The sequence below is a fragment of the Pholcus phalangioides genome, unplaced genomic scaffold (genome assembly GCF_987345545.1).
Source record: "Pholcus phalangioides strain wild (caught in Gottingen) unplaced genomic scaffold, Ppha-v1.0 ptg000011l_1, whole genome shotgun sequence".
NCBI classification, from domain to species: Eukaryota; Metazoa; Arthropoda; class Arachnida; order Araneae; family Pholcidae; genus Pholcus; species Pholcus phalangioides.
Window position 1 is genome coordinate 3,441,951 of NW_028301604.1, and position 15,165 is coordinate 3,457,115.

The following is a 15,165-nucleotide window of genomic DNA, read 5'->3' on the forward strand; positions in this document are numbered from 1 at the left end:
AGATTTTTAATACTTTAAAGAAAGTTTATTTCCTTGATAGCACATAAGAATGATAAGCAAAATTTGAGAAACAGCTTCATAACGGATGATCAGGAACTGTTTCCGTAAATCAGGCTTTGAACATAGTCAAGAAATTCTGCAGTATTACTGATTCCAGAACAGTGGCATTATGTAGCAGCTAAGATCAATTAATAAAAAATTTACCACGAATCAACTAAGTTCGAGACTATATATGTTATACTTAAAAAAAAAATTTTGTTTTTGATATCTGACTATTAGTTAAACTATCTAAATTTAAAAATGAAAAAAAACGTGTTAAAGTTGAAAAAAATTAATATAACTTTTTAAGTTCTTCCCCCATTGGAGAATTGCTAAAGAAAACATTCATTTCTTTGATATGAATATGCATTAATATATATATAGATTTATTTAATGCCTTAAAAATAGTTTTATCTGCTTTATTCTCCAGTATAATTTTAGGGAAAATACAAAGCCTCATTGCGAAATTTCAGAAATGTTTCATTTCCATTTAAATCTTGCTAACAGAAATTTATGACTACCTAGGCAAATACAAACACCATGTAAAATATATGCATTACTTCGACATTATTTTGAATCACTGATTGCAAAATTTCAACAACATCCAAAATTGTGATTTCAAATATTCATAGTCAAATAAAAATTGAAAAAATAATATCCATGTTAGTTTCATGAAATATTCATTCCATATTTTAAGGATATATCAATGTTTTTTCCATCAATCGGCAATCACATCTAAAATATTTATTATTAGACAGCAATATATAAAAATGTTTTTTTTCCTCAATCACAAGAATGAACAAATTATTATTGAAATAATGCAGAAACATGAAATATGCATGTTGATTGTAAAGATTAAACACGTACATATAAATGGTGAAAAAAGTAACTCATAAACCTTTAGTCATAGAAACATACTTTCAATGTGAAAAATTATTCAAATAACGTACGCATTTTAAAGATGTCTTTTTTACACTACGGGCCGTATATGTACCGAGATACGAAATTAAAATTTTTATGATTCCCCTGATTTTCAATTGAAAAATTCGTAGAGTGTTTTGAGTCCAACAAAAAAAAGTTCTCAAGTGAAATATTACCTGAGATATTTTATTTAAAAATCACGGAAAATTAGAGAAAAGCATGTGAAGCATTTGAACGAGCCTTTTCCTGGATATATGGTGTTCTTTACTTCATTTTGGCTATTTTGAATTCAACTATCTCGGTTTATATTGTACTTTAAAAACATGAAATTCTTTTTTATTGGTCTCACAAGAGAGAGGGCAAAAACTTTGAAAGTTAAGAGTACAGCAGGGCCGTAAAAAGAATTAACATTGCGTTTTGCTGTATGTACTGCCTCTAGTGCAAGGGAAAAAAATCACATATTTAAAACAGGCACGTTATTTGAATACTTTTTCACTTGAAAATATATTTCTGCAACCAACAGTTCACGAGTTATTTGAGCTGAAACGGACTCAAGATTGTGATTTCAAATATTCGATATTCAAAGGAAAATTAAAAAGTAATATCCATCTTAGTTTCACGGAAATATTCATTTGCATTTTAAAAATATACTAATTCTTTTTTCCATCAATCGATAATCACTTCTAAATTGTTTATCACAAGACAGCAATACACTCGGAATAGCGGAAATTTTCACCCTGTATATGTTTCATTTAAAGTTGAATATTTTTCCATGATATATAACTGGACATTTCTGTTTCTTTCAAGCAGTTGTTTCCCACCATTTTTTTTTTTGTCTTTTCAAAACTGACATAGAAATCTATAATCGTGCGAATAATATAGGAGAAAGAATCCTTCCGCATGGCTTGTTGAAATATTTAAAAAATAAGAATGTTCAATATAAAATTCACGTCTCGCGAACAAAACGAATTCTTAGCATGAAGGTGCTATTCGTTCTTAAAATTTTCTTCTCTTTTTTTTCGGAATATAGGGGGAAAAAAGGAATAACAGAGAAAAAAAAAACAGGTTATTCATTTTTTTTTTTTATTTCATATGTGTTTTTTTTTTTTTGTATTTTGGGACAGAACAAGGATCGGTTTTAGGCAAAGAGAAAAGAAAGAACGTCACAAGCCTGGAAACAAAATCTTACCTTTCCCTGCATGATGAGTCGGATGGTGAGGGTAACGGATGGACCGTCTGCAGGCAGGGAATCTACAGCAGCCATGGTTGGGGATGGTCGAGGGAGGACCTGGTGGGGGCTGCAAGGAAACATAACAAGAAAAAAGAAAATTTCAAAGGAAATCCGTCAAAAAAAGAGAAAAAAAAAAATCAGAGAAACACGTCACTAGGGAATTTACAGAATACCTATGACAGGAACCAAAAAAGAAGAAAAAAAAAGCACGAATTTTAAAAGACTCGAACTTACATATAACTCTTGAATATTTTAAGCATTAATCAAAATATATATATATATCTAGGAAGCATACCATAGTGAAAATTCATCAAAATTTAGCAGTCATTCACACACATTCTTCATTCTATATCATTTCACAGATATACGCTGTATAAGTCTATATAAGCATAACACTATGTAACAAAAAGAAATCTTTCTTTGTCCTTGGGTTACCCTTTTATTTGGCGATGTTGCTGTCAAAAGCAAAAAAAAACATGAGTTTATTATATTGTTCAAGTAAAAGCATTTTATATTTTGGGCTCGTTTCGGCCTGATGCTTATAAGCAACACTTAAGCATTCGATTTTTACCTGTGAGATGTTCATGAAGTTTCTATAATTACCAGCACAATGACTCAAAGGTACATGTCTCCTATCGCTTGACAAGAAAAGCAAGAATGATTTTTGTATTCTGGAGTGAAATACCATATGTGGAGGAGACATTCCTCTGAATCCTTCAACATTGATGGGAAAGTAAGTCGGAAAGCCATAAATGACATTTTTGTATTATTCACAAATGTAAATCATATAAATCTAGTGTGTTGCTTAAAATGCAACACCCCATATTTCCTTGAATATTCATGCTAATTTTTTTTTATCAAGAAATGACATCCAGGGTACCTTATTTGCTTATAAGCACAACCCTTCAAAATTTTCTCTACTGGATATTTCTATGCTTGCCGATTAAAAGGTTAAAGTTGCAATTTCTGTGTTTGCTGGGCCTGAATAATCATAAAAACGATTATTATTCCTTTCAAACTTTGTTTTTCTGGTGAGAAGTTTGATATTTGTGAATTGGTCATTTACCATTGGCTTATTGGGTGACTATTGAAAATGACGAAAAAAGAACTTTTCGCAATAATTTTAGAAACTGTAAAAAAGTTTTAGAATATAAGTCAGGACATTTTATTAGAAAACAAAATTTGAGTTGAAATAAAATTGTAAATTTAAAAAATTAGAGTTTTTTTCCATTTTTATTGCTATATACACTTCATCTTCAAGTTTTAGCTCCCAAAATTGATTGTCATGATATTTTCGATGACCTCTTCCTTACATAGATGCTCCAAATCGAGAATTATTGGGTGAAGGTGCTCTTTTTGGGTAAGCACTCATGCTCTCTTTAAATTTTTTTTAAATGATCGTGTAAGATGCGATGTGTCATTCGGAAAAACATTGGAAACTCATTTTTGTATAGATTTTTATGTTTTTCCACAAGCTTAAGATGAATTTTGGTCAGGCGACTACCTAGGAAGACATTTGCGAGCAGAGATATCCCCTTTTTCAGTTTTTGACTTTTTTGGGAAGTTCTTTACATTCCGCATTCTTTACTGCAATCATGGTAATTCAAATTCTCTCTCTTTGAAAAATTCTCGAAAAATTCAAAGACAGCATGGGTGCTTACCCCAAAAAAGCACCTTCACCACAACAAATTCTCGATTTGGAGCATCTATACAGTAGAATCTCTCGATAACGGACATTCATGGAACCGAAAAATTTGTCCGCTAACGGGGAGGTACGATATACAATGTAATATCGTTCATACGACTTTCACATTTATACGACGTTTGACTTCGTTCGCAATTGGTTTTTTCCTATACATTTTAATATATATGTTACTGAAAAAGAAATACACGGGTGATTATGCATAATCAATCGTCTCGGTACAGGAAGTTTGCTCAAATATTTCACTACATTTTTTTATCACTTTTAGAGGCGATTATGCATAATTCAGAAACAAAGTTAGAAAGTCTGATAAATTATGGAAACCTTTCATCTCTTCATTAAACCGATTAATTATTTTTACCCGCACATGATACGTGCAATAGGCATATTTTGCAATAACAATTAAATTAAAAATCAGTGTGAGAAAAGATAAAAACATTCATAACAACATTAAACCAAAAACAAACAAAACCAACATTACCATTCAAATTCACTATCCCCTGGACAAGAAATATGTTGTTAATAAAGTAATTAATTGACGATTTTTTTTATTATATTTAACAACACGAGCTTCGGATTATGCATCATCTGACAGATAAATTCTTGGTTTACGAACAAAAATGAATAAATTAGAGCGGAAAAAAATAGGGTTTGCCTGATTTTACTGTCCGCTATCGAGAGTGTCCACTAACGGGGAGTGAAATACATTAAAGCCCTATTCCACGGGACCGGGGATCAGAAAAGTGTCCCTTAATGGGTGGTGTCGGTCAACGGGGGAGTGTCCGTTAGGGAAGGTTCCCCTATACAAGGGAAAGCACATCGAAAATATCATGGTAATTACTTTTGGGAGCTAAAACGTGAAGATAAATTGTATACGGGAATAAAGAGGAGAAAGGCTCTATCATTTTTTAAATTTACAATTCTGTGAAACATCCAGATACGGGACATATATTTTGAAAGTTATTTATAGTTTTTAAAATTATTGTCGGGGAAAAATTCTTTTTTTTTGTTTTATTTTCAATATTCCAGTCACCCAATGAGCCAGTGGTAAATGGCCAATTCACGAATATTTCTTCTCATCACAAAAACAAAGTTTGAAGCATAAAACTGCTGTATTCAGTCCTTTTCAGTCGTAAGCCATTAGGAAATGTGGTCTGGTAACCATGGACAGAAATAAAGTGCTGCTTGCCGAAATACAAAATTCGTACTATAATTACTCGTTTGATCACCGTTTTTAAAAACGCATCCTATAATTTATTTGAACTATTGTGGTAACAATGAAATCGAAACTGTGCTACGACAAGGTGTTTCTCGAATCATAAGGGTATTTCCCTAAGAGTGTCTGAAAAAAATTAAAATTATATGGTGATGATAAATAATTATAAATTTAAAATATAAAAAATCTAATTGTAACTATAAATTTAAAATTATATGGGTGATTTCATAATATTAAGTAAAATTAGAAAAGTTATTAGCAAAAAAAGGGAAAATTATTATATAGAGGGAATATTACTTTGTAACATCTATATAATGAAAATTATTCGTGACACCGATAGTTGAAATTCTTCATTTTGCCACTTTTTACGTGCTAAAATTAACAAGTTTCAAAAAGAATACGAGATAACAATAAAAAGTATCAACATTCAAGAATTTTAATCACAGATTTCATGTGACAAATTTGCATTTAAATGTTACGTGATAATTTTTTTAATAGGATTGAGAGAGTCGCAAACTTTTTGGACTGACACGTTTCCAATTAAAAAATTAGTAAAAAAAATTGTTTTTTTTCATATATTTTACCCAAATATAATTTTCTATCACACTCACAGTTTTCCTTTTTAACTGATTTTTTTCGTGTTTCATTTTAATTTCAGAATCGGCCACATAAATTTTACCCCTTTCGGGGAATTCGTGAAAATCCGATATACGGTTGTATACGTACAATTATAATTATATATATAATATTTGAACTCCCGGGTTGACGTTATGAATAGGTATAGTCATGTATTGATATCTGTATGCGTATATCTCTATCAATGAACATATAATGACGAATATATTTAGGATCTATAGCGCTGACTGGAACGATGTACACACTCGAGTTTGAATAGATCAAATTACATCCTACCTGCATATGCTTCTAATTAAAATTTTGCTATAATTATTATCCTTTTCAATATTTCTTAAAAAATTACTCAAGTTATTTTGTGAAAAAATAAACCGCATTTGAGCATGAATATCTCAGCGTATATTCCAGAATAGTTTTCATAACGCTCGACACCTAATAACGAGTATTATATTACAAGATCACCCTCTCTTTGTTCGGCAAGGCATTCTAATATTTTTAAAGTATTGCATCGAAATGAAACAAATCTTCGCGTAATACCACGACGAATGAAAATACTGTGTATGTTTAAATTTATTCATATAGCAAGGGGAACATGGAAGTAGTCTTATTGTAACAAAAGCATTCGAATATGCAGCCTCGGAAATTACGGCGAGCTTTCGTATGCAGATATGGGAAGCAAAATTGAATTGCTCTTCAATTTCCATATTCCAGTTTCTATTGAATACGGATGCTTGCAACGAATATATTAGAATGTTCCGCTATTGTGGTATCAAGACTCTTCGAAAACCCCTCGTTTTATTCAAATTAGCAATTCGATGAAACTAATACAAGCTCAAAAGTTCATTGGAATGGCAAAACTCGACTTTATGAAAACGAATTGAGTCATTTTCATACCGGCTGCTAGTAATTTTCATCGAGGACCAAAAAAAATTGAGAGCTATACTTTAAGACAGATTTATTGAATTTTCGAGAGGTTCTCTTTCGAGAAGGTTCTTTTGTGCGTAAGGCTGTCATGACAGTGAAAGAAAGATAGACTCTCATACGCATACTAAAAAACTAAAACTAAAAAAAACGAAACGTGAAAAAGGAGATTCGTCTAATTGCTTCAATACTTATCACGAGTGACAAAGGGCTGAAAATAGAAATATATTTTTAGCTACAAAAACTACGTATTTTCAAAAATATAGAATAGATGAGAATCAGTTTCCTATGCTTTTAAACTTTTGAGTGCTTCAATTAGAAAAATGTACTTTTGTGAAATATTTTTGAAATGTCTCTTGAACACGAAAAGTTCCTCGGGTTAATTCTTAATAATTTAATGATTTTTTTCAAACAATTCCCATTTACGAATGGAAATACTTGCAATTCTAGAAGTTCTTATAAATCTAAAAATAAATAAAAAAAATTGCGAATAAAAGCTGTAGGAAAGAATGTTCTTTTGATGCTTTAGATATAAACACTCTAGTGCACGGAGTAGAAAAACTGGAGGCAGCTTCTCTGGCAAACGATATATTACTATAGTGGGTCTCATTGTCACCCTTGTCACCCTTACCCAATTCTTGCCACATCTGCGGCTTACTATAGACTAGTTTGGAAGATATTTTCCCTTATATAATTCAAAGCATAAATAGGCACGTAAATAAATATCTCTAGTTCGCCGCGACGCCCCTAGGAGCCACGGCGAACACTTTGAGAATCTTCTGAATTGCAACAACTTGACTTGTTTTATAAATATAGAATATTACAAAATCAATAAAATCGTTTAAATATTTGAGAAATTCAACATAATGTGCTGTTAGAATGAATCAACTGTGCACAATTCAGAATGATTTTAACCTGAAACTAGGAGAAATGTTATGTAATTCAAAATGCACAATAACAATTTTCTACATATACCTCAGAATCACTCAAACCGTGAAATTTCGTTGTTAAGGAGGCTGACCCAATGGGACTGCTCTATTTTGAGCACTAAAACGTGGACACTTTGCATTAATGTAAGCAAAATGCACTTCCGAAAATACTTAAAGCCTATTATACGTTGCAACGTGACAGAATGCTCGAATCCGGATAATCCTTCCCCCATTTTGTGACGACATGCTCTCTATTTAGTGCGTTTTCAGCTTGTAACTTACGGGTTATTACATAATATTATACAAGCGGTATGTTTAGAGTTGATAATCATGGGGAGGGGGGAGATACTAATAATATAATTCACAGCGTGCATTCTCTCATTTAACTACTTGTGGTTAGCCAACGTAATCTTTATAATATATAAATCTTGTTATAATCTTTCTATCGAAATACATAATAATGAGTAATTTTTATTCAAATTTGCTTGACTGTATCTGATATAATGCAAATCAGAATATCAGTATGTTTATGTTTATTTTAATGTGTTTCACCAAGATCATTTGAACACGTATGAGCAGAAAAATGAATCCGGTAGAGAGAAATCTGAACTTGGATTTGCAAAAATTTAATGATGGAAAGGTTTTATAAAATTGTCATAAAATACTACTTCTAAATAAAGAAATATTAAATTATGAAATAATTAATGTAGGTAACTGTATTAGAACAAAAATAATTGTCTACCAACTAATTGGAAGAATTGTATGGAAGAAAAAACATAATCCGATACTACGAATACCGATCAAATTTCAAAACAATTGGTTGATAAATCCTTAAATAATTAGTAAGAAAGAGATACTCTCTTATTACAAGTCAATCTTTTTAATATAATTTTCAGAAACGAGATTATATCTCAAAAAACTTTCAGAATTTTATTTTCATATTTCACTTGCATCTTTGACATTTACATATAGTATATCAGTGAATATATTTCATAAAAGACAAAATAAGTTTGATTCCAACTTGATTTATTCGTGTCTATTTATTTAATAAACTATTTACTCTATAAACATTGTTTCCACGAGTATATAATAAAGGTTCTCAACCCTCTACCCTTTTTTATTTTCAAAAAATGCACTACAAACCGAAACAAAATAATTTCTGTTTAACTTAACTTTTGTTTATTTATATCTATAAAAAGGGTAGGGAGAAGTTCTTTTTGTAAAAATAAATTAAATAAATTAAATAATATTTATTAAATGAAATAGCTATTACATAATGAAATTTTGGCATGATGTAAGAAATTAAAGTATCATTAATTTTGATTAATGATAACTTCGGGGAAAATAAATACCAATTTTTCGGGTTCGGGCATCACAAATATTGAAGATTTGAGTTGATCGACATGAGCTCGGATGATACTGGTAGTGGTGCCGTAGCCGGAGTGCTGTGGGTGCCTGAGCACGCACAGTATTTTGTAGAACGTGTTGAAGACCTCTAGAATTAATTTACGAAGCAGAATTTCCTGCATGAAGCTCAAATTGAACAACCACGGGTCTGAAACGTTTCTGACGCCCATGGGCACAAAAAACAAGTTGAAAGCTCCTATGCTTATTTAGTCTATGAAAATACACTCACTGACTGAAAAACTAAAAATAACACGTTTATATGGTCTGCATCTGAAGTCGTAAGAATAAGTGATACGTACTAGCGTATGCGTATATCCAAACCACGGTATTCTTCAGTAACACCACGTCTTTGGTTTACAGATATCCCTTCGCCAACAACACACACTCAATCATATATAATATAGGAGCGGAACAAATGAACTGGAGATTAGCCGAGTGTTTTCGAAGTGTGAAGATGCCAAAAAAGCAACGAACAACACACATTTACCATTCAGGTGGAATGCACGAGAACTTCCGTTATAACCACAGACACACACGTTCACAGAACGTCTCGGATGAAATTAATCCAAGTATAGAGGGCAGGCGGGAAAAAATAAAAAAAAAACTTGAGAGCGTGCGACATCTACATTTGCAATGAACCAAACTCGGTATATTTGTGAGCTTAATATAAACGAAGCGCTATTTACTTGAGAAACAATTGAAAATGCTCTCGCACTCGCTCGCCGTTGACTTGAACTGATGGAGGACGAGACAGAAACAAAAACGTGCTGCGAGGTGAACAGTACAGAACAACGGGTCCCCGGTTTTATTTTTACTGGAAAGAACATTTTTACCCCTCTGACTTATGGGTGTTAAAGGCTTGGCACAGATTGTTAAGAAACTTTGCTATTCTTCTACAACGACAGAAAGTATTTTGGCAGACACTGTTGATGCAAAAGAAACAAGAGACAAGAATGAAAAGAACGGTGGTCGATTCTCGACTGCCACTCCTTTAAAAAACGAGAACAAAAGAAACATTAGTCTCAGTGTTTGGATAATAAAACACATCGAGTTAATTTAGCTAAGAAATAAAAAGTGATCTAGAAACCAATGTCTACAATTTTCATTGTCACAAAAGACTTATCCAAATCATTTTGCTGAGATACTCACGCGTGATGCGAAATCATTATACGTATTTTTTGTTTCGATGACATTCTGGATATTTTATTTATATGCTCATATAGCGGTGATTTAAAACTGAAATAAATAACCGAATTCTACTGAAAAATAAGGATTATTATTTAGGTAAATCTTGGATAGGAGTGGGTTTCAAAAAATGAAAATAATTGAGAGATCTAGTATAGTTATTCCTCGGCTAACGAATGTCTCGGCTTACGCGTTTTTCGGCTAACGAAGATTTTTCCGCCTCGGCTAACGAATACGGATTCAGCTAACGAACATTTGCGTTAATATGAATGCATGCGGTAACATAAAACAGCCCCGTCGTGACCAGAATTTTTGCTCATAATCATCATCAGAATTACTGCCACTCGAGCCCGAATTAACTCATGTTCACCTCGGAATCTTTTTTTCCAGGTGTACTTATATTTCTTTTTCTGAAATGTTTTGAACCGTTTCATTCTAAGAGTTCAGTGCACTGTTAGCATAAAACTGAACAGTCTGGGCATTCTAGGAGCTTATCTTCACCATCTGCATTTGTCAGACACAGAAATGAGCTGACCAAATCAGAGATGGATGGGGACACCTATGAAATCGACTGGGCTATAATAAACCAGCTTTATTAGACTAAATCTGGTGTTGGTTGTACACATTAGTGTAAAATAAAAAGATCTTCTGTGTATCTAATCTTCCTGTGAATTTTCATTTATCCAATTTTGAAGCTGTTCATTTTAGCCTTCGGTCAGTTTTTGTGTTTTTTTATAGCTTTCCTTGGTGTTTTAAAAAAATATGTTTCAATTCCGGACAGTACTTGGAGCGAATTAATTGATTTTCCATAGAAATCTATATGGGAAACCGCTTTTCGTCTAACGAACGTGATTAGGGAACGAATTATCTTCGTTAGCCGAGGTGTCACTGTATTATTATTTGAAAAATAGTTACGAACGAAGGTGGCAAATTATTTGCAGTGCACAACATACATTATAAGTTATGTACTTGAACCGAGTATCAATCAAATCTAAAGGGGGTCCGACTAGCACATGATCCACGTAGATGTGAACATGATGTTTGTATTAAAAACAGTTCACACACACTATATATAGGTACCTCTCGTCATTTTCTCACCATGTTTTATTTCATTGAGAATTTAATATTCCATGGGACCATTTCAACAGCATATGAGATGCCCCAAGTTTGTTATGGTCTAACTTTATCACGGTGTTAGTTAGTTTTCAATTTTAGTGCATAAACGGGTAAAATCAAAGGCTAGATTAGAGATTTGTACATTATCATATCGAAAACTAGCAAGAATAATGCCAAAACTGGCATTACATTCCTGTAGTTACAAAACTGGCCGCTAAGCAGCAAAAGTTTCGTTCTAGTAGACAGCCTTTTTGATTGAAAAAGTTAATTTTCGTTATTATACAATTTTTGTTTTTTCAGTTGGGATCTCTTTCCGGTGTGCGATATGTATTTTGGCTTTATCGTCATATTGAATTAATCTCGACACATTTTGTTTTCAAGCTACGAATAAAGCAATGATTTTATACATAAAAAGAAACTCAGAAACGAAGTTGCAGTGTTTTCACTATTGGTATTATATTAGACCAAGAAATTTCTAGAACATTTGCTTGACATCGAACAATAATATAAATTAAATAAAACTGTTTTTTCTTATCGAGTTGTCTTTAATTAGTGGGGTTAAGATTTATTTCTATGAAAATAGTTCGAATATGTGACATTTTCTAATCCTACATCATTGAAGTAAGCAAATTGTTTCACTACAGTGGAACCTCGCTACAACAATACTCGATATAACGATAAATCTCTCTTCAATGATATATTTTCGAATTTTGTTTGGAAGTGCCTATAGTTTAATGTTACACTCCTCTCACTGCAAAAATATTCTTTACTATGATAAATCCCTCTATAGCAACAATTTCTGAGAATTTTTTGATCTCGCTACAACAATATTATTTATATTTCACTCAAAATCACCTCCGATATATTTTTGAATTCTCCATCAGTGTTTCTTTTTAGGAGGATGTTTAATATCATCGGAATTTTGCACAATCTACCTCAGGCATCTTCAACCTGTTTCTCGCGAGCACCATGGTGTTCTCTGAAGCACCCTTAGTGCTATGCCCGTATCTAATTTTGTGCTGACGAGCACTTAATCAATCTCCCGATTAAACAACTTGTACAAATTATATTCAACGAATAAAATCATCCTGATTTCAGGCATTCGTATATCAAAATTGCCGTAAGGGTGCCCTGCTTTTGATAATGGCGACAGGCACTGCTCGTGACTAGAAAAAGATTTAAGACCTCTGATCTACCCTTTGAAAGTGTTAACGAAGTTGTCGTAAAGCTTTTTTCTGTGTAGTGCACAATAGTATTGTTCAGGAAACAACTTAACAGGGTGAAACAACCAACTGAATTTTATTCATCAACTAATCATTGTATAATTTTTCACAGTGAATAAATACTTATAAATGCATTTATAGTGCTACTAACAACGCCAATGCAGAAGAGATGCCAACAACAGCATAAATTTGGTGGTGACTGATGATGATACTACCCTCGATATAACGATAATCCCTCTACAATGATATTTTTTCTTGTTCAGCAGATTATCGTTACATCCAGGTTTCACAGTACATGGTCACTTTTACTCGTATTACATTTTATTTTACCATTTTTATTCCATTAGTTATATCTTAGAACAAAAATCTCTCATTCATAAATCTAAGAATGATAAAACATAGAACTATATCTTCATAGGTAAAAATATTACGAGTGTTAGTGATAGTCTCTGTTTTAACACCGTCGCTGATAAAGTAATCTCGGCCACAAGAGAATTTGTGCCGTCTCTTCTCGAAACAAGAACAAAATACGATCGAAATATCGAAACAAAACCTCGGTCAACTACTACTACTGGTCGGTGTTGTCGTAAACTTCAATGGCTGAACTGCTATTAAATGTGCTATATCAGAAGCACGAAATGGCGAACAACCGAGAAGAGGAATGAGCAAATGGGGGATTCTTCAGAGGAACTGTGGCTGCGGTTAGCCTAGAATGGCCACACAGGGACCGTTAGGAGAACGTGCTAAAGCCAACAACCGCTTGACGTTCGTTCTGTTGGATGTTCCGGACATTTCACGAAGCCTTACATAAAAGATCATTACTCAAAAAAAGAATGAACTCGAGAAAAAGAGGCGGGGTTAACACTACCGCCATCTGGTGGCTCATAAATTACACCGAAATGCCGTAAAACCTAGCAATTACTACACACCCATCAAAATATTAGCGTTTTTTCTACACACCTAATGTATTTATAGTCTTAATAACCCTTGAAATCATCGATTCGGTTACTCTAACACGCAATTTCTTTTTCTTTTTTTTTGTTCGTTACGAACAGTAGCCTTGGAATAAGAGAGATTATCTGATCAATAATGTAACAAAAGGGTATGTGTTTTTAAAAAGATAGCTCCTTTTTTTGTGGTTGCAGTAAACGCTTTAAAAGCGATAGTTCATTTTAGCGTATTTAAGATAAAATGATATGGTTATTTCAACGACGAACTAATCTAACTTTTTCAAAATTTTGAGTGATATGATTTTTTTAATGACCGTACAAGAGTTTTCTCTGATAAAAATGGCGAAAAAATTATACGATTATTTCCAACCTGTCAAATCTCTTTTAAGGTGGTTGGTGAACGCTAATTTGACAAAAAAAAAAACCAAAAAAAACCACATTTTTGAATTATTTAGCTGTGAGGACCAAGCAGCCACAATGTTCATCAGCCATGGATGAAAATGGAAATAATCGCCAAGTATTGAATGCATACGAGATGAAAGGGACGATGTTGGCTCAAGAGGCTGACATTTGTAACTACGTCTACTTTCGTAAATAATTCAGAAGAAAGAAGCAGATTTCGTTGGTTTATTAATCGAAATGGGTCTAAAAACAGTATTAATAATTTACTAGCGAAAGCGATTTAGACAGTTATGAAACTTTATACTGAGAAAAATGTAGTAAATATGAGCACTAAACATTCTCTAAAATCACTTATATCCTACATTATTACGGCTAATTAGCCACGAGTTCATTTTGGATGCCCAAGCATCACATTTATCAACTTTTGTTAGCCATTTTATACTTTATTTCTTTAAAACCCCAGTCTATTGCTATAACAGCAATTTACTGCCATTTTACCTCCGAAGAGGTTCGTTGTGTCGAAATTATAGACTTTAAGGGAGTTGGTGCACGAAAACTTTCTACAAAACACGTTTACGAATTTTTCAATTTTTAGATACTATAAATTTTTCTGTGTCTGAATGCGTTGAATTTTTGTTCTATCTGCTCTAGAAGTATTTTAAAATATAAACTGTGGTAGGCACATTATACGTGCTAAATGTTTTCTATATATTAAAATATTTTCTCAAAACTGTTTCTTGTTAGATAAGAAACATTTTTGCAAACCCTTGTTCAAATGTCTTGAATCTTTGTGTGCCTCTCTCAACACTGAGGTATTACATGCTTTAACGAGAGGATGGTTTATTAAAATTATTTAAATACATTTCACAGCAAAAAAATAAGGGCAAATTTTGGTGATTTTTGAAAAAAAATGCATATCGTTTAAGTTAATATTCGAGAAAAAAATAATAACTAAAATTTCAAATTGAATTGTATAAAAATATCCACAAAATTTGGAGAACAAAAAACTGAGTGCCTAAAGTGAGTAGAAAAATTTTAAATATTCCTGAAAGGTAGGGGAATTTTCCTATAGAAAAGAATGGGAAGCTAAGGTCGTGCATCAACCCCCTTAAATACAGATGATGAAAACAAAGAATAAATCTAATTCAAATAATAAATAGTACTCACAATTTCGTTCTCGGAAATGTATAATTCATGTATCACTCTAAAAGTATGATATTACCTGCAGAGGTCTGAAAATAAATTTGTCCTTAAACCATAAACAGCAGGAAAGAGTCTGTGTGATCCAAC

At 32.4% G+C, this 15,165-nt stretch overlaps 1 protein-coding gene across 7 annotated transcripts in view; it reads right to left on the reverse strand.

Moving 5' to 3' along the window:
- The window catches only part of LOC149079953 (poly(rC)-binding protein 3-like), a 423,390-nt gene that overhangs the window by 146,735 nt on the left and 261,490 nt on the right, over positions 1-15,165 (reverse strand). For 5 of the 7 annotated variants that reach the window (XM_089238858.1, XM_089238857.1, XM_089238855.1 and 2 more), the window contains one exon: positions 2,150-2,258. In XM_089238858.1, the coding sequence (XP_089094984.1) occupies positions 2,150-2,224 (75 nt within the window). In that variant the 5' untranslated portion in view covers positions 2,225-2,258. Of the gene's footprint in view, positions 1-2,149; positions 2,259-9,298; positions 9,730-15,165 lie in introns of those variants that run through there. The other 2 variants (XM_089238859.1, XM_089238854.1) reach the window with 2 other exon arrangements.